Source organism: Atractosteus spatula (assembly GCF_055471065.1).
Source record: "Atractosteus spatula isolate fAtrSpa1 chromosome 10 unlocalized genomic scaffold, fAtrSpa1.hap1 SUPER_10_unloc_1, whole genome shotgun sequence".
Classification (NCBI taxonomy): domain Eukaryota; kingdom Metazoa; phylum Chordata; class Actinopteri; order Semionotiformes; family Lepisosteidae; genus Atractosteus; species Atractosteus spatula.
The window spans coordinates 2,090,079-2,109,177 of record NW_028296612.1 but is presented as its reverse complement, the minus strand read 5'-3'; the positions used below and the strand labels follow the sequence as shown (position 1 = coordinate 2,109,177).

Sequence of the window (19,099 nt, the reverse complement as noted above, 5' to 3'; positions counted from 1 at the left end):
GCACATGTTCACCTGAGGTGAACAAACACACCGTACCCAAATTCTCTCGCACAGAAACTAGGAGGAGCATATTTATTGGTGTTGCGTGACTGCTTTTTTATTCGACAAAGAGCCACTTTCTTTAGCAGAGAATTTACCGATAAATATCGATTCACAGAGAGAGCGAACGCTAGGGGTTCGAGTAGCGAGTATTGATGCTGTTTTCTGCTATGAGAGACACAAGGAAGCAGTCGAGTCTCCTATTAGAGAAGATCCCAATCTGTCCGGGCAGCCAGGACTGTACATCATAGACCTGCTGGACTGGGGACCCCAGGGGCTGGACTCACTGGACTGGGGACCCCTGAGCTATAAGACTCACAGGACTGGGGTCCCCTGAGCTATAAGACTTACTGGACTGGGGTCCCCTGAGCTATAAGACTCACTGGACTGGGGACCCCTGAGCTATGAGACTCACTGGACTGGGGTCCCCTGAGCTGTAAGACTTACTGGACTGGGGTCCCCTGAGCTATAAGACTCACTGGACTGGGGTCCCCTGAGCTATAAGACTCACTGGACTGGGGGTCCCCTGAGCTATAAGACTCACTGGACTGGGGACCACTGAGCTATAAGACTCACTGGACTGGGGACCACTGAGCTATAAGACTCACTGGACTGGGGACCCCTGAGCTATAAGACTCACTGGACTGGGGTCCCCTGAGCTATAAGACTCACTGGACTGGGGGTCCCCTGAGCTATAAGACTCACTGGACTGGGGGTCCCCTGAGCTATAAGACTCACTGGACTGGGGACCCCTGAGCTGAGACTCACTGGACTGGGGTCCCCTGAGCTATGAGACTCACAGGACTGGGGACCCCTGAGATATAAGACTCACAGGACTGGAGTCCCCTGAGCTATGAGACTCACTGGACTGGGGACCCCTGAGCTATGACTCACAGGACTGGGGACCCCTGAGATATAAGACTCACAGGACTGGAGTCCCCTGAGCTATGAGACTCACTGGACTGGGGACCCCTGAGCTATGAGACTCACAGGACTGGGGACCCCTGAGCTATAAGACTCACAGGACTGGGGTCCCCTGAGCTATAAGACCCACAGGACTGGGGTCCAGTGCCACAGTACAGCCCCTGGTGTAGACAGACAAACCCTCCTGGGACAGGTCACCAGCGTCAGAGCGACTGCTACAAACAAGCCTGGCGGAACAGGGTGTCAGTCCCTGGGCGGTTCTGCCGGGCCGTGCGGCTCCGTGATCCGGGATCGGGTCTCCTCATCTGTGAACAGCCTGGGAAGTCTGTGTGTGTGTGTGCGCATTGGGGTACAGCCTCACCCCAATACACACGGAAACCAGACGCTGGCGGGTCGCTCACGACAGCCTGGACTCTCTCTCTCTCTCTCTCTCTCTCTCCCGGCTCTGGGCTTCTCCGCCATCTAGCCGTCCGCCATGTTATTCCCCGGAGAGTATCTCACTGCGGATTCCGAGCAGCGCCCCTGCCTCTTCCTGTACAGCACTAGCCCGGCTCCCAGCACCAGCAGCAGCAGCGCCACGGGGACCAGGCTCCAGAGGTACAAGAAATGGGAGTCTCCACCTGTGGACAGGAAAAATTCTGATCAATTAAAGCGCTATAAATTACTATAAAACACCCCAGGGGGGAAAATGCATCTGGGAGACCGTCCTGCATGCACTTGACGGAAACTACAACTCCCACGGTGCACGGTTGTAAACTACAACTCCCATGGTGCATGGTTGTAAACTACAACTCCCACGGTGCACGGTTGTAAACTACAACTCCCACGGTGCACGGCGACAGCAAGGACAGCAGTTCCCCTGAGTGCATCAATTCACCTCATCCCCCCCCCCCCACGATGGCCCACAAACACAGTGCTGGTTTGGGGGTCGGTCAACAGCCTTAACTGAACAGAGTGCTTTCCAGACGGAGGTGGGAAGATTAAATCCCAGGGGCTTTTTAAAAGGATCTAGCGGATTTAGAGGTGTACATCAAGTGACATTCGGAATAATGCAGAACATGTTGGGGGTCTAGGATAATTCAACAGGTCACAGGTGAGGTGTCCTGAGAGGACAGCAGTGACAGGAGGCGGCCACTAGAGGGCACCGTGAGCAATACGTTTATGTATAGAGCTGCACTCACGTATTTAGTTCAATGGGAATGTGAGATTATCACACAGGTATGAGCTGTATGAAAGGGTCAGTGTCAGTCAGAGGAGACACTGGGGAGAAGGCTCTGTTTCGGGGCCAGTAGACTTTCCAATACGACCCCATTCATTCTGTGCAGTTACTCGCCTCCCACAGTGAGAGACACGATACTGACGGCCCTCCTGCTGTGTGACAGCAGCGCTGTGTAGCTCCCCTGATCGGATTTCCTCAGGTCCTGCAGTCTCAGCTCCTGGTTCTCCACCGACACTCTGTCTCTGTACTGGGGGACACAGCTGGCTGTGCTGTTCTGGACAGAACACACTGTGGTCCGGTTTCCACCTCCTGCAGGGTCAAACAGCACCTCCACCGGCTCTCCAGTGAGCAGGGGGACAGACAGAGAGTCTCCAGGCTGCAGGGTGACAGTGTCTCTGTGAGCTGAAAGACAATCAGGACAGAGGATGATATACTGTAAGAACCCCCTCTGTCAGGAGTGTAGAGCCCTCTAGTGACCCTACTGTAGACCTGCTCACCTCCCACAGTGACTGTCACAGTGCTGATAGTGTTTCCCTGAAGGTCCCTCACTGTGTAGCTCCCCTGATCAGCTGGAGTGAGGGAACGCAGCGTCAGAGAGCTGTTCTGCACCGACACTCTCTGCTCGTACCCGGGGCCAGGGAGCCCTGCGCTGCTCAGTAAGACCCTGGGAGACTGGGCAGATCCTCCAGGATCAAACAGCACCTCTACTGGACCAGCAGTGCGGAGAGGGAGAGAGAGAGAGGCTCCGGACCGATGGGTGACACTTTCTTCATGAGCTGAAAGCAGAGAGATTGAACATCAGAACGTCAGCTGGGTTTTGGGACGCGAGACGCATGAAGGAAGACTCATGTCAACCCGTGAACTTCGAAAACGTCACACGTCGTTCGACATTTGAACAAGAGGGACCTCCGTGCAAGACAAAAATACTCCCATTATATCACGAATACGTCTTTTCTGTTTTAGATCATATGGTTTCACTATATTAGGAACAATTAGAATGTTAATGAGGAGCTTGTACTGTGGCGATTTATCCACTAGATGGCACTGTTGGCCAATGAGTAACTAATTCCAATTGAAAGCGAACTCCTTTTCAAACGAAGCTTTTTGAACTCTTACTTCTGGTGGCATCCCGGGTCCCGGGGGAGGAAGAGCTTATTTGGCTTCATCAAGAAGAAGGAGCCAGTATCTTGGCCGCGCTCAACTGTACAATTCCCTGCAGCCCAGAGCGACAGGTGGGAATTACCCAGAATGGCCACGCTGGTGGCGGTAGTGGGATCCCCATGACCTGTAAAGAGCTGCACACTGGTGGCGGTAGTGGGATCCCCACGACCTGTAAAGAGCTGCACACTGGTGGCGGTAGTGGGATCCCCATGACCTATGAAGAGCTGCACACTGGTGGCGGTAGTGGGATCCCCATGACCTGTGAAGAGCTGCACACTGGTGGCGGTAGTGGGATCCCCATGACCTGTGAAGAGCTGCACACTGGTGGCGGTAGTGGGATCCCCACGACCTGTGAAGAGCTGCACACTGGTGGCGGTAGTGGGATCCCCATGACCTGTGAAGAGCTGCACACTGGTGGCGGTAGTGGGATCCCCACGACCTGTGAAGAGCTGCACACTGGTGGCGGTAGTGGGATCCCCACGACCTGTGAAGAGCTGCACACTGGTGGCGGTAGTGGGATCCCCACGACCTGTGAAGAGCTGCACACTGGTGGCGGTAGTGGGATCCCCATGACCTGTAAAGAGCTGCACACTGGTGGCGGTAGTGGGATCCCCACGACCTGTGAAGAGCTGCACACTGGTGGCGGTAGTGGGATCCCCACGACCTGTGAAGAGCTGCACACTGGTGGCGGTAGTGGGATCCCCACGACCTGTGAAGAGCTGCACACTGGTGGCGGTAGTGGGATCCCCATGACCTGTAAAGAGCTGCACACTGGTGGCGGTAGTGGGATCCCCATGACCTGTGAAGAGCTGCACACTGGTGGCGGTAGTGGGATCCCCATGACCTGTGAAGAGCTCTGAGTGGAGAGCCCAGAAAAGAGCTACAGAAGTGTAAGCAATTATTAGGAGTAGTATTATTATTACCCAGAATGGACAGCTCCATGCTGGCGAGCAGGTACTCCTTATCCGCCTCCAGGAGGCACTCGTAGACGTGCTCATCGGAGAAGGTGGTGCGGCCGAGGGTCAGGGAGAAATCCCCCCGCCCGATCTGCTCTCGGGACATCTGGGCTCTGTGCTCGAACCCGGGACTGGGGTAGAAGGTTCCATCCACGAACTCGTAGACGTGCTGATCCAGCGTCTTCCACAGCACGTGCAGCCGGTCCTCGGGAATCCCGGGCGCGTGGGCGGTCCCGTCACAGGGCAGGGTGACAGCCTGGCCGAATTTCGCCGACACCTGGAGGAGCCCTGAAGAAACGGGGGGGGGGGGGGTGACAGAGGCCCAGAATGACTCAGGTAAACTAGGACCGAAGCCCGCAAGAAAAAAAACCGCAGCCGAACGCAAAATCACAAAGCCTGCTGGAAGGGGAGCAGCTTGGGATACCCTGGACAGATCACGGAAACAGCTGACACCAGCAGCCTAATTAAAGATGCCAATTAGGACAACCCGACGGATCGGTTGGTAAAAACACCAGCAGGCACAGGGGGACCCCGAGATCAGGGGGGTCGGATACTGGCTCTCTCTCCCCCAGGACCAGGGGGGGTTGGACACCAGCTCTCTCTCCCACAGGACCAGGGGGGGGTTGGACACCAGCTCTCTCTCCCCCAGGACCAGGGGGGGTTGGACACCAGCTCTCTCTCCCACAGGACCAGGGGGGGGTTGGACACCAGCTCTCTCTCCCCCAGGACCAGGGGGGGTTGGACACCAGCTCTCTCTCCCTCAGGGCGGGGGGGGTTGGACACCAGCTCTCTCTCCCACAGGACCAGGGGGGGGTTGGACACCAGCTCTCTCTCCCACAGGACCAGAAGGGGTTGGACACCAGCTCTCTCTTCCCCAGGACCAGGGGAGGTTGGACACCAGCTCTCTCTCCCCCAGAACCAGAAGGGGTTGGACACCAGCTCTCTCTCCCACAGGACCAGAAGGGGTTGGACACCAGCTCTCTCCCTCAGGACCAGGGGGGGTTAGACACCAGCTCTCTCTCCCTCAGGACCAGGGGGGCTGGACACCAGCTCTCTCTCCCCCCAGGACCGTCTCCCCCACAATGACAAACAAAACATCCCAGACAGGACGTTGATGTTCTCAACAAGAGGTGATTTGTGTGGTTGCACACAAAGGAGGCAGATTTGACGTCAAGAAGTCAAGAGAAAAAGTAGAGTCAGGAGAGACAGAGGCAGAGGTGAGACACCAGCTACAGGGGATCAGGGGATCTGGAGATCTGGAGATCTGGGGACTCACCCTCCGTCAGCAGGGGCAGCAGCTGAATCCAGGCCGACCATAGAGCGGAGGAGCTGAAAATGAGAGGGAGATCAATCATTCTCCAGAACAGCCCGCCAGACAGGTGGACAGACAAACTAGTCGAAGGATCAGCTTTCACTCACTTTCCCCGACAGCTGTTAGCACCGTTACATAACACAGCTAATGTTATGGGAATGAAACCCGGGGCCCCTGGGCTGTGTCGCTCTACACTAAGAATCGGGCCTGACAAATGACTTCGGTGACGGTGCAGTATGAAATTTCGGATCCCCACAGTCTGAACTGCTTTGTCCGACTGCAGTCGCTGGTCGACCTGTGTGAAACAGGCTTGGACACTCACACTAGCCTCTTTCCTGAAAACCACCCTTCTCCTGCACAACACACCCACCTCCCTCTTGCTCTTCCTCTTCCTGTGCTGTGGACTGGCATTGAGGATGACCGCTGAGCATCTCCCACCGACGCCGAGCAGGCTGGGGACCGGTGAGCACCTGTGGAGGAGATTAAACCAGCCGCCTTTAGAGTCCTGCTGCTCACAGCCAAGCTGAAGTCACCACCTGGTCCATTCCATTGGTCCATTCATGGTCCATTCCAGAGCCTTGGGTCTGGTCTAGACTTTTATTCTAGAGACATTAATCTAGTCTGGGATTGTATTCTCGAGCCATGGGTCTAGCCTGGGATTTTAATCTAGAGCCATGGATCTAGTCTGGATTGTAATTCTAGAGCCATTAAACAAGTCTGGGATTTTATTCTAGAACAGAGGATCTATCCTGGGATTTTAATCTAGAGCCATGAGTCTTGTCTGGGGTTTTATTCCAGAGCCTTGGGTCTAGTCTGGACTTTTATTCTAGAGAACTTAATCTAGTCTGGGATTGTATTCTCAAGACATGGATCTAGACTGGGATTTTAATCTAGAGCCGTGGGTCTCATCTGGACTGTGTTCTAGAGCCGTTGATCTAGTCTGGGATTTTAATCTAGAGCCATGGGTCTAGTCTGGGATTTCTAGAACCATTGATCTAGTCTGGGATTTTATTCTAGAGCAATGGATCTAGTCTGAATTTATTCTAGAGCCATGGGTCACGTCTGGATTGTGTTCTAGAGCCATTAGTCTAGTCTGGGGGTTTTATTCCAGAGCCTTGGGTCTCATCTGGATTGTGTTCTAGAGCCATTGATCTAGTCTGGGATTTTAATCTAGAGCAAAGGATCTAGCCTGGGATTTTAATCTAGAGCCATTAGTCTAGTCTGCATTTTTATTCTAGAGCTACAGATCTAGTCTGATTTTATTCTAGAGCCATGGGTCTCATCTGGATTGTGTTCTAGAGCCATTAATCTAGCCTGGGATTTTAATCTAGAGCCATTAATCTAGTCTGGGGTTTTATTCTAGAGCCATTAGTCTAGCCTGGATTACAGACTACAACAAAGGTCCTACTCTATGTTGTATTCTAGAGCTGGATGTCTAATCCGATTTCTATTTTACAGCTACGGCCCTAGTCTGCTTTAGTATTCTAAACCCTCCTCTTCCTTTTAGATGTGTTTTACTTTATGAAGACTGGATTTAACGCTCTTCCAACATGGCTGCCTACAACCTTATGAAGTACAGACTCGGTGACCGCAGCCTGGACAGAGAAACTGGCCTGGCTGTCCAGAGAGGACAGGCTCAGTGCCCACAGCCTGGAAACAGGCAGACCTGGCTGTCCAGAGAGGACAGGCAGTGTTCCAACTGCAGGCAGGAAGAAGCAGAGACAGATGCACTGTCTCTTAATAATAATAATAATAATAATAATAATAATAATAATGAGAGGAGGTGTGGTCTTGATGTCCCACCTCTATTTCCCTGTATAAGACCTGGCAAGTCCTCCTGAATGAGCTTTGCACTCTCTCGCACAGGTTGTGTCCTGTGGGTTTACTGCTTGTGCTCTCTCATGTCCAAAACTCTGTCTTTTGTGTCCGAGTCTCTCCTTTTCCCTTCTGTATGGAATCTATGTTTGTTATATGTAAACAGGGAAGTGCAAGAGCAGCACGGTAGCTTGCGTTAGACTTTGTGTTTTCTCTCGGGATTGAGTCAGGTTCGAGTGTCCGGAGCGAAAAGTGTTGCTTTTTTGTTTTGTTTTGGTGTGGAGAAAGGAAATGACGGCCTGCGTTTTGGTTTGTGGACGTCTTCTTGTGTGTCTTGTGTTTATTTACGGGATTGTAACGGAACCGGGACCGTTGTGTTCGGACTGTGTTGTGCTCGGAGCCCCCTGACTTTTGTCATCGGCCCTCAGCTGACACGGCGAGCGAGATGGCGGATTCAAACCCGTTTTAAAAATGGAGAAGTAAGCGCATTTCGAGGTCATCTGACAGGGCCCTGCCTGGATGTTGATTCCTGCTACGTAGACAGAATACTTCCCTTTTTTTTTGGTTTATATCGACAATTGAACGAATATTCAAGCTCAAGCGAGGCCGTTGCGTGTAACAAAATAATAAACGCATTTTTCCCCCACTTTATTGCCATTTCCGACCGCGTCATTAATGTGCTCCTACTTGTTTAAAAAAACAACAACACTTTTCAACACTGTTGAGGCGAACATGAAACATTTAACGTCTCCGTCCTCGGTTCCGCTTATGAAACGGCGAAGAAATGTTCGCTTTTATGAGGCTTTTGCCGTCCGGCCAACCTGGAGGCGTGGAAGTTCAGGACGATACAAAGACACAACTGAAAACCCCGGGAGTCTCCTCATATCTGATAACACAACGAAGCCCAAAGCTACAATATCCGACATCGTACGTTTAATTATATCAAACGACTGAAGGGCTAAGTCATGTTCTAGGTGTAAAGCGACGGGTGGGAGATATGAGTTATGAAACTGGAGTATTTATGCGTATATATATATACACATAATTCAGCAGACACATAAAGTAAATGAGGTACAATGACAAAAGACGAAACATTTCCGTGTACTTCCGTCATAAACAGTCGTCAATCCACAAAAATGCGTCGCCCCGGGCGGCGGATATCTGAGCTACTCCTATTTCGTGTCCTTTTTCTTTTTTACACATTTAACCGAGTTATTTTGCTATCTACCCGTGTGCTCAACTTTCAAGTCCGACTGCAACACCGGCGGGACCGGAGCTCTTGTTGTCGTGAGTGGCGACATTAAGCGGCGCTTTCAAAATACCTACCAAAACCTGCCTCGGAGGGGAAAAAAAAACAAATCCTGGACGAGTGTGAAGTCACACTTATAGCGCTAAAACAATTTGTACAGCCCCCCCGCCCCCCAAAACCAGGTGGAACGTGAAAAGGAGACCCACGGGTAATATGAAAGTATCCTACCCCCTTACTGCAGATCGGATGAAAATGGATAGCGCCGCCCTCAAACTCTCCATGACGTCTTTCCCGGACATCCAGGCTTCTAATAATATAATATTCGTATTATTATTAATATTATATGAGAGATATCGTTTACAGTTGTTCATAGGTTTTATCCAGTTAGATTAGTGCTCTCTGCATTGAAGCATGAGCAGGATGATCCGTGATCTTTGGTGCATTTATAATAATAATAATAATAATAATAATAATAATAATAATAATCATAATCATAATAATAATCATAATAACAACAACATCACTTTACTAACCCTATACAATGTCTTGCATGAGGAATCGGTCTTGTCGTCAGACCCCAGCTGGCTCTCCAGGAGACACACAGACAGGGAGAGAGAGAAGCTGGGGGGTCAGAGCGCAGGGTCAGCACCCCTGGAGCAGCTGGGGTGAAGGGTCTTGCTCAGGGGGCCCAACGGAGTAGGATTCCTCTGCATAATAAAGCAAGGAAAACATGATATATGTAAAAAATACAATTTGATCACGTCATTGACTTCATTACCTCTGGCGGTTAAATGTTTTTTTTTCCCTGTGTGTGAGTTTTTTCCTCTTGTACCTGTTTCTGATCCTCTGGTTGTAGTTGTGTTTGTAAATTCTTTATACATTTAATTAAAATTTTTTTTTTTAAATATTATGCCATACATTGTATTCCCAGTTTGCCCAGTACAGGGCTACTGGGGAGGTGGAGTCTGTCCCAGCAAGCAATGGGCACCTGTGACGTTTCTCTGCACATCCAGGCACAATTCCGGCTAGTCCTGGGACAAGATCCCAGTCCATCGCTGGTTTTAATGTGCGGCACCTAGCAAAACAGAAACCGTTAGTTTCACCTTTATTATTATTGTTGTTGTTGTTGTGGCTGCTTCACACTGTGTTATTTATAGCGGAGAGGACAAAACCTGTAGCAAAAAGAGTTTGTCCTGATGTGGCAGCAGAGTCCTCACGCAATCCCAGCTTGTTCCCCACCCCCACCACCCTTGGTGTAAAGTAGGGCCGCCCCGACCTGGCTGGAGGATGCCTTCTTCACCACTGCACAGGAAATTCACCTGTATCCGGTTGTTAACCTGTTTTCACCCGTATTATTAACTGGGCGGCAGTTCTAGTGAATGAGGGGGTTATTTCGTATTTTGTGACTTTTTACATTTGATTTATGTTTACATTAGTTATTTGGTAGCTCTGCATCCGTTTACTTTCAATTCCACTGGTCAAGAAACAAAGTCTCCAGTCACTTACCGTACACCTAACCCCAGCTCGCAAACTCTGTCAGCAACGCAGCTGGCCAGCTTGTTCCCCACCCCCACCACCCTTGGTGTAAAGTAGGGCCTCCTCCAGCTGTGTCTTCACCAGCAGCCGGGGGGGGGGCATCGGCTTCGGCCACAGGGCTGGGCAGCTTGTTCCGCTCTCCCACCTCTCTTTGTGTAAAGGCAGCACACCTGCATCTTTCTGCCTGTGTCCTTGATGGGTCTTTCTCTGCTCCCTGATCCCGCAGCGGCCCACCAGACCATCTCCTCCGATCACGCCTAATGATTCACAAGAGAATAAAAGAAGAATTACAGACGTTCCAGTAGGTGCCCGTGTCACCTGTATTATTAACTGGGCGGCAGTTCTAGTGAATGAGGTGGTTATTTCGTATTTTGTGACTTTTTATATTTAATTTATGTTTACATTAGTTATTTGGTAGCTCTGCATCTGTTTACTTTCAATTCCACTGGTCAAGAAACAAAGTCTCCAGTCACTTACCGTACACCTAACTCCAGCTGTGTCCAGTTTCTCTGTCCAGGCTGTGGTCACTGAGCCTGTCCTCTCTGGACAGCCGGGTCTGCCTGTGTCCAGTTTCTCTGTCCAGGCTGTGGGCACTGAGCCTGTCCTCTCTGGACAGCCGGGTCTGCCTGTGTCCAGTTTCTCTGTCCAGGCTGTGGGCACTGAGCCTGTCCTCTCATGACAGCCAGGTCTGCCTGTGTCCAGTTTCTCTGTCCAGGCTGTGGGCACTGAGCCTGTCCTCTCTGGACAGCCCGGTCTGCCTGTGTCCAGTTTCTCTGTCCAGGCTGTGGTCACTGAGCCTGTCCTCTCTGGACAGCCGGGTCTGCCTGTGTCCAGTTTCTCTGTCCAGGCTGTGGTCACCGAGCCTGTCCTCTCTGGACAGCCGGGTCTGCCTGTGTCCAGTGTCTGTGTCCAGGCTGTGGGCACTGAGCCTGTCCTCTCTGGACAGCCGGGTCCGCCTGTGTCCAGATTCTCTGTTCAGGCTGTGGGCACTGAGCCTGTCCTCTCATGACAGCCAGGTCTGCCTGTGTCCAGTTTCTCTGTTCAGGCTGTGGGCACTGAGCCTGTCCTCTCTGGACAGCCAGGTCTGTCTGTGTCCAGGCTGTGGGCACTGAGCCTGTCCTCTCTGGACAGCCGGGTCTGCCTGTGTCCAGTTTCTCTGTCCAGGCTGTGGGCACTGAGCCTGTCCTCTCTGGACAGCCGGGTCTGCCTGTGTCCAGTGTCTGTGTCCAGGCTGTGGTCACTGAGCCTGTCCTCTCTGGGCAGCCGGGTCTGCCTGTGTCCAGTTTCTACGCCCAGGCTGTGGCCACTGGGCCTGACCCCTGACCCGGAAGCAACTCTTTTCACACATGGATTTGCAGCGACGGGGGACCAGCACAGCTGCGCGGAGCCGTTGAATTCACTTCCTCGTCTCGCCTGCTCCCCGACAGCGAGCCCCACAGCAGCTCCTCCCCTGCGGTCTGGCCCTGCGGCTCTCCGGATGCTAACAACCGCTTTATCAGACGCCTCCCCTGCCCAGGGCACGGATTCCCACACCTCAGGAGAGCCGGACAGGGATAACGGCTGGAGTCTGGGAGGAGCTGTTTAAGAGGGGGGGTCATTCCACAGGCTTGGGGCAAGAGAGCAGAATGTCTCCCAGTGCCTCTCCGTGTCTCCCACTGTCTCTCAGATTCTCCCAGTGAACTCCCACTGTCTCTCTGTGTCTCCCACTGTCTCTCGGAGTCTCCCCGTGCCTCTGCGTGTCTCCCACTGTCTCTCCGATTCTCCCAGAGTCTCCCAGTGTCCCTCAGCATCTCTCAGAGTCTCCCACGGTCTCTCAGGGTCTCCCAGGGTATCTCAGTGACTCTCAGGGTCTCCCAGGGTATCTCAGTGTCTCTCAGCGTCTCCCAGGGTATCTCAGTGTCTCTCAGGGTCTTTCAGTGTCTCTCAGCGTCTCCCAGGGTAGCTCAGTGTCTCTCTGCGTCTCCCAGGGTATCTCAGTGTCTCTCAGGGTCTTTCAGTGTCTCTCAGCGTCTCCCAGGGTAGCTTAGTGTCTCTCAGGGTCTCTCGGCGTCTCCCGGTGTCTCTCGGCGTCTCCCGGTGTTTGTGGCCGTCTCCCTGAAAGCGAACGAAGGCCAGAGTCTGAAGAGAGCCGTCACTCAAACAGCCGCCCCAGAGTTGCAACAGGAGTCAGGCTGAGAGGAGGGCAGCAGGGTTTCCAGTCTTGTTCTGAAAGCCGCAGGGCAGCCAGTGCAGGGGAGCCGTCACAGGGGTGACGCCCGTCCACGCCTCTTAGTTCTGGCTGCAACCCGAGCTGCCGAACGCTCGCCCGCGCTGCGCCCAGGAAAAAACAGGGGCTCCAGTTCGTCTGTCTGAGTGAAGGGGCCCCGTGTCTGCATTTTCGGTCGCAGAAACATTGTTTATCGGCGTCGGCGTTGGAGTTCCTGCTCTCACAGAGGTGAGGGTGCCGGAAACAAGCGGCTGCAGGCCCCGTGAATCGGGGTTACCTGAGGTTTGCCAGTTCGCGACCACAGCAGAAAGCCGCAGACCGAGAGAGAGCGGGAGGGGGAGGAGGAGGAGGTGCTGTGAGACAGGAGGACACGACCTGCTCGATAAAAAGGCCGTCCCGGTTCTGCCCGCCTACCCTGACGGAGCTGTGCGTCGCGGGGCAGCGGGGGTCCGCGGCAGGTTGGCGCCCCCCCCCGCTCCTAGGACCGACGAGCGGGTGGAGAACATTCTGTGTGGAGTTTGCATGTTCTCCCTGCGGGTTTTTTTTTCCTCCAGGTGCTCCCGCCTCCCAAGTTATAATAATGAACTTGATTTTATATAGCGCCTTTAAAGCGCTTTACAGAACGCCAACACTTGGAAAGCTGGAATGATTTCAGGGTGATTGATTGGTTATGCAGAACTCCAGTGAGAGATAGGAAGGGCTCTTCTTTCCTCATTATTTTTTTCACAGTGTTAACTGTAACAGTCCAGCTTGTTTTGGGTGGGGGGGGAGGGGGGGGGGATTAAGTCATCTCACCGGGACGATACTACGATCGGAAGCTTCCTTACCTGGAAAATTCACAAATCAGGCTTCTGTATAGGATTCTGGAGGAAAAAAAACCAACAGAACTACCGAGTCATCAGACACAGAAAACGGACTGTGAACTGAACAGGGCTCCTCAAGCCCAGGAAAGCAAGGAAGAGACCCGAACTCGTAGACACTGTCGACGAATCGGCCAGCATCTGCAGGCGGTACCGCGATCTCACAGGCGCACAGCGCCAGAAACCGATTCGCACAGGTCACACATGTCTGAACGCTGATGCCTTGAGACTCTCCCTGCCCACGTTCACACGAGAGCCTGGGGGAGGCGGACTCTGAGGTCTCTTTCACTCTGAGCAGCGGGTGCTTTATTTAGATGTCAGGCAGTGGAAAAAAAAAAGACTTCAAAACCACATCCTGACGAGCCCAGTGAGCAGCTCAGCCTGTGTGAATTCAAAAAAAGGTGCGTTTCAGTTTCATTCGACGCCAGGCGGTCGTGTCAAACAGGTTCAGCTGTGTTTTAGGGGGCTTCTGTCGTGGAAAGTCTTTTCTTTTTGATTTTTTTGTTTCTGCAAGGCACCAGGAGGTCACAGTTCGAATCAGGAACAATCTGCCCAGTCCGTGCGGTTGAAGGCGATACCCTGGCTTCTCTCCAGACACAGCTGGGTGAGCTCCTCCAGTCAGGACAGGAGGCTCTTCTGTACACAGAGGGCGGTGGGGGTGGGGAACAAGCTGCCCAGCCCTGTGGTTGAAGCCGATACCCTGGCTTCTCTCCAGATACAGCTGGGTGAGCTCCTCCAGTCAGAAAAGGGGGGGGGATGCTTCTTTACACAAACGGTGGTGGGGGTGGGGAACAAGCTGCCCAGTCCGTGTGGTTGAAGCCGATACCCTGGCTCCTCTCCGGACACAACTGGGTGAGCTCCTCCAGTCAGGACAGGGGGGCTCTTCTGTACACAGAGGGTGGTGGGGGTGTGGAGCAAAGATGAGAATTGTTGTGTGTTGTGAAAAACAATAGTGCTTTAACCTGCGTTTGTTAGTCAACCCGCAATAATCTGGCGTAACGGACTTGTAGAGTCGAGAAAAAAGGCACAACGCGAAAAATGTGGGCAGTGTCTGGTTCTCTCACTTTTAAACGGTACTTTGTGTAGAGACAAGGTGTGTGGATGTCATTCTGTAAAATATGCTCCGAAAAACCTGTTTTTATATCTGCCAGTCTCGGTTTGTTTTTGTTTTTCTGTATGTCATTTTGACCGGCTTACAGGTCACGGTAAAAATATACATGTTTTTTTCAAAAGCAATCACGCCCGATAAGGACTATGAGGTTGTTTTTTTTTTTTAAAAAAACAACCACAGAATAAAATCAGGATATCTTCAGAAACAGAACTGAACTCCCATCAGGTGGGCAGCAGTACTGGATAACGCTGGTCAGTCCCAGGTTTTCAGGGTGACAGCTTTCCAAGCTACATACATAGCCAGCAGCCTGATCACTCTGCACCTCACAACTGGCAGCCCCCCCCACTGGAGCTCAGCAGGTGTGAACCTGGTCAGTACCTGGAGGGGAGACCTCCTGGGAAAAACTAAGGCTGCTGCTGGGAGAGGTGTGAGTGGGGCCAGCAGGGGGCGCTCTCACCCTGCGGTCCATGTGTATCCTAATGCCCCAGTATAGTGATGGGGACACTATACCGTAAAAACAGGCGCCGTCCTTTGGATGAGACGTAAAACCGAGGTCCTGACTCTCTGTGGTCATTAAAAATCCCAGGGCGTTTCTCGAAAAGAGTAGGGGTGTTACCCCAGTGTCCTGGCCACATTTCCCATAGGCCCTTACCAATCATGGCCTCCTAATCACCCCCCTCTCTGAACTGGCTCCATCCCTCTGCTCTCCTCCCCACTGAGAGCTGCTGTGTGCTGAGCGGACTGGAGCATCATCCAGGTGGGGGCAGCACACTGGGGGGGGCTGGAGGGGATCCCCCTGACCTGGGAAGAGCTCTGAGTGGAGCGTCCGGGAAAGCGCTATATATAAGCGTAAGCAATTAGTATGATCAGTTCTTAGAAAAGGAAGAAGCCTTTCCACATACAGGATCATCACATTTTTGTCAGACACTCTGTCGATTATTAATCACCACAAGGGGGCAGCAGAAAACACTGAAGACGAGGATTCGAGAAGACTTCTCCAGTGTCACATGGTGCATAAGATCGTAACTTGTGTTGTAATAATAATAATAATAATAATAATTGCTGACACTTATATAGCACTTTTCTGGACACTCCACTCAGAGCTCTTTACAGGTCAGGGGGAATCCCACTACCACCACCAATGTGCAGCCCCCACCTGGATGATGCGACGGCAGCCATAGTGCGCCAGAACGCTCCCCACACACCAGCTCTCAGTGGGGAGGAGAGCAGAGGGATGAAGCCAGGATGACACCCCTACTCTTCTCCAGAGACACCCCGGGATTGTTAATGAGCACAGAGAGTCAGGACCTCGGTTTGACGTCTCATCCGAAGGACGGCGCCTGTTTACAGTCCAGTGTCCCCCGTCACTATACTGGGGCATCAGGACCCACACAGACCGCTGGGTGAGAGCGCCCCCTGCTGGCCCCACTCACCCCTCTCCCAGCAGCAGCCTTAGTTTTTCCCAGGTGGGCGCTGCAGGGTGAGACGGCTGCGGGCTTTCTCAAGAAGTCCAGGCGCACGAGTTCCGCCACCTGACGCCCTCGAAGATCCGAAGGACGGCGCTCAGCTCGGACGGTCTGTTCCTGCGCTTCTTTCAGGCGTCGAGGTATCGAAACGTCGTGTACCCTTTCCGAATCGATATTAAAAAAAAATATATATATATTCCTACATGATTCGCTGAAACGGGAGGCTCCCGAAAACTGCGAGTTAAAAAAAAAAACGAGTCCCGAGGCCTGGTGCGTCTTCAAAATCTGCTGATCTCCGTGTCTTTTTAAAAGTCGTCAGTAGTTAAAAGGATAGGAGGATCCGAGAGAGAGAGAGAGAGAAGCTGGGGTATCGGCTTCAAGAACACGGCTTGACAGCCTGCTCCCCACCCCCACCACTCTTTGCGTAAAGAGCCACCTCCATGTCCATGACTGGAGGCTGTCATCCAGCTGTGTCTTGAAAGAAGCCGGGGTATCAGCTTCAGCAGCCTGGCTGGACAGCTCGTATCGAGCCATTTATGTCTAACAATTCGGGTTCAGAAACTCCACAGTCGCTACAGTACATCAGCGTAGGTTTACACCTGGAATGAAATGATCGCTTGGGCGCCCTCTAGCGGCCAAAAGAGCGACAGAACAACAGCGGCCAATGCAATCGATGCCCTAAAATCTAGAAAAGGTTTTGTAAAACACTGCCCCCGATATAAACCGGGAGGCACACAGGAGTGGATCATACGGCTGTCTGCAGGGCTTACGCTACCCAAGGCCCCAGCTACATTTAGAAATACGAGCAAATTGGGGCGCAACATTACTAACTGGACCGGGGTCACTGACCCCTGGACTGACTGGACCGGGGACACAGACCCCTGGACTGACTGGACCGGGGTCACTGACCCCTGGACTGACTGGACCTGAGGTCACAGACCCCTGGACTAACTGGACCGGGGACACAGACCCCTGGATTAACTGGACCGGGGACACAGACCCCTGGACTGACTGGACCGGGGTCACAGACCCCTGGACTGACTGGACCGGGGACACAGACCCCTGGACTGACTGGACCGGGGTCACAGACCCCTGGACTGACTGGACCGGGGACACAGACCCCTGGACTGCCTGGACTAGGGACACTGACCCCTGGACTAACTGGACCAGAGTCACAGACCCCTGGACTGACTGGACCAGGGACACAGACCCCTGGACTAAATGGACCGGGGACACAGACCCCTGGATTAACTGGATCGGGGACACAGACCCCTGGACTGACTGGACCGGGGACACAGACCCCTGGACTGACTGGACCGGGGTCACAGACCCCTGGACTGACTGGACCAGGGACACAGACTCCTGGACTGACTGGACCGGGGTCACAGACCCCCGGACTGACTGGACCAGAGTCACAGACCCCCGGACTGACTGGACCAGGGACACAGACCCCTGGACTAAATGGACCGGGGACACAGACCCCTGGATTAACTGGATCGGGGACACAGACCCCTGGACTGACTGGACCAGGGACACAGACCCCTGGACTGACTGGACCAGAGTCACAGACCCCCGGACTGACTGGACCGGGGACACAGACCCCCGGACTGACTGGACCGGGGACACAGACCCCTGGACTGACTGGATCGGGGACACAGACCCCTGGACTGACTGGACCAGGGCTCTCCGGGATCAGGGTCTCTGCGTTATAAATGATCTTTGGATGAGAAGGCAGCTCGCTCTCTCACACCTTTTCAAAGCTGCTGCAAAGGTCGATAGTGTCTGTGTCTCTTTCATCAGCCGCCGTAATGCGAGTTCAACAGTGTGACATCGGTTTCCTCCTCCTCTGTTTCACTTGAAGCAGAGACCGCTTCTCAGAACATCCCGAATCAGCACCTCAAGTGACAGAGGTTTCTGAATTTTCGGAAGGAAGGGGTCAACAACAACAATAATAATAATAATAGAACTGTTATTTTCCAGATGTTGCTGGGTCGCTCAGCGATGACGCCTTAAACCCGCGCGGAGAGAGCGGTGTCTTCAGCTGGGGTGGATTAAGGTCGCCAACTGCGTCACAGACTGCGCCCGAAAGGCGACTTTAAGAAAACTATAGTACAAAATGCACACTTTTTAAAAACTTGTAGGCATTGTACGCCGGTAACTTCTCGGTAATAGGAAGGTGAAATGCCTGTCTTACCTCATGAAGCGTCTTCTCTTCACCGAACACCGAAATAACAGGAAGTTGGTCGCAGGTTCAAACACTTAGCGGAGAAAAAAAAAGAAAAATCGAGGTCGATCGGCAGTCGTTTCGTTTTTTAATGGATAGGTCAAACATAAAACACAAATACAATATCGCCCCAGCGGAGGAAAACGCGATGTTTTGCAACACGCCCCTTTGTTGTGACCACTCTCCCTCTGCTGTGGTTGTTTTGCAGAAAACAAAATTAATAAGGTTTGAACAATGTGTCGTCCCCTTAGCTGGAATGGGCTTTGATGTGTTCAAAGATTTACCGTGTGTGTCTCCCCCCCCCCCCCCCAAACCCTCAACAAGCTGAAAACAGGGAATAAAAATAAAAGTGTTGTTTAAAACATCATACTTATCAGTGTTTTCTGAGGCGGAGGTCGTCTGTAGAAGAAGCGTGTTCTCGACCTATCGAGAAGACAGGATATAGATTGTGGTTTTCAGAAGCAGTGTAATACAGTACGTCATAGACGATACAGAAAATAGTTATAATAGTTTTGTTTCGCGTCTCCCCTCACTAAACCATAGTTCAACGTTGCTTCAGGGCTGTCCAGTCCTGGTCCTGGAGGGGTCAGTGTGTGTGTGTGTCTGCAGAGTCTCCAGGGGTCTTTAAAGCAGGGCTGTCCAGTCCTGGTCCTGGAGGGGTCAGTGTGTGTGTGTGTCTGCAGAGTCTCCAGGGGTCTTTAAAGCAGGGCTGTCCAGTCCTGGTCCTGGAGGGGTCAGTGTGTGTGTGTCCGCAGAGTCTCCAGGGGTCTTTAAAGCAGGGCTGTCCAGTCCTGGTCCTGGAGGGGTCAGTGTGTGTGTGTGTCCGCAGAGTCTCCAGGGGTCTTTAAAGCAGGGCTGTCCAGTCTTGGTCCTGGAGGGGTCAGTGTGTGTGTGTGTCTGCAGAGTCTCCAGGGGTCTTTAAAGCAGGGCTGTCCAGTCCTGGTCCTGGAGGGGTCAGTGTGTGTGTGTCTGCAGAGTCTCCAGGGGTCTTTAAAGCAGGGCTGTCCAGTCTTGGTCCTGG

The 19,099-nt window shown here is 52.7% G+C and overlaps 1 protein-coding gene across 9 annotated transcripts; it reads right to left on the bottom strand.

Annotated features, from left to right (window-relative positions):
- Positions 1 to 71: 71 nt before the first annotated feature.
- LOC148813394 (uncharacterized) lies at positions 72 to 18,741 on the bottom strand. Of its 9 annotated transcripts, none has more exons than XR_016086234.1 (12): positions 18,449 to 18,527; positions 18,049 to 18,112; positions 10,182 to 10,468; positions 9,664 to 9,750; positions 9,209 to 9,382; positions 8,753 to 8,982; positions 5,982 to 6,081; positions 5,576 to 5,628; positions 3,299 to 4,587; positions 2,680 to 2,958; positions 2,297 to 2,584; positions 72 to 1,583 (listed from the first exon to the last, which is right to left on the bottom strand). XR_016086234.1 is itself a non-coding variant. In XM_088908332.1 (11 exons), exons 6-11 carry the CDS (start codon positions 6,020 to 6,022, stop codon positions 1,426 to 1,428), a joined length of 1,140 nt encoding a protein of 379 aa, XP_088764458.1. In that variant the 5' UTR covers positions 6,023 to 6,081; positions 8,753 to 8,982; positions 9,209 to 10,468; positions 10,689 to 12,305; positions 18,049 to 18,112; positions 18,449 to 18,741; the 3' UTR covers positions 72 to 1,425. The 9 variants fall into 9 exon arrangements, 2 of the variants coding, with proteins under 2 accessions (XP_088764458.1, XP_088764459.1); XR_016086235.1 differs by having other exon boundaries at positions 8,904 to 8,982; XR_016086231.1 differs by adding an exon at positions 10,689 to 12,305 and having other exon boundaries at positions 9,209 to 10,468; positions 18,449 to 18,741.
- Between the last annotated feature and the right edge of the window lie 358 nt (positions 18,742 to 19,099).

Bases quoted from the DNA above. Each gene is read 5' to 3' on its own strand.
- LOC148813394 (XM_088908332.1), bottom strand. From the start codon at position 6,022: ATGCCAGTCCACAGCACAGGAAGAGGAAGAGCAAGAGGGAG. The intron at 4,588-5,575 runs GTGAGTCCCCAG...CCGTTTCTTCAG, and splicing joins GCTGCCCCTGCTGACGGAGG to GGCTCCTCCAGGTGTCGGCG. The intron at 2,959-4,266 runs GTAATAATAATA...CTCTGCTTTCAG, and splicing joins CATGGAGCTGTCCATTCTGG to CTCATGAAGAAAGTGTCACC.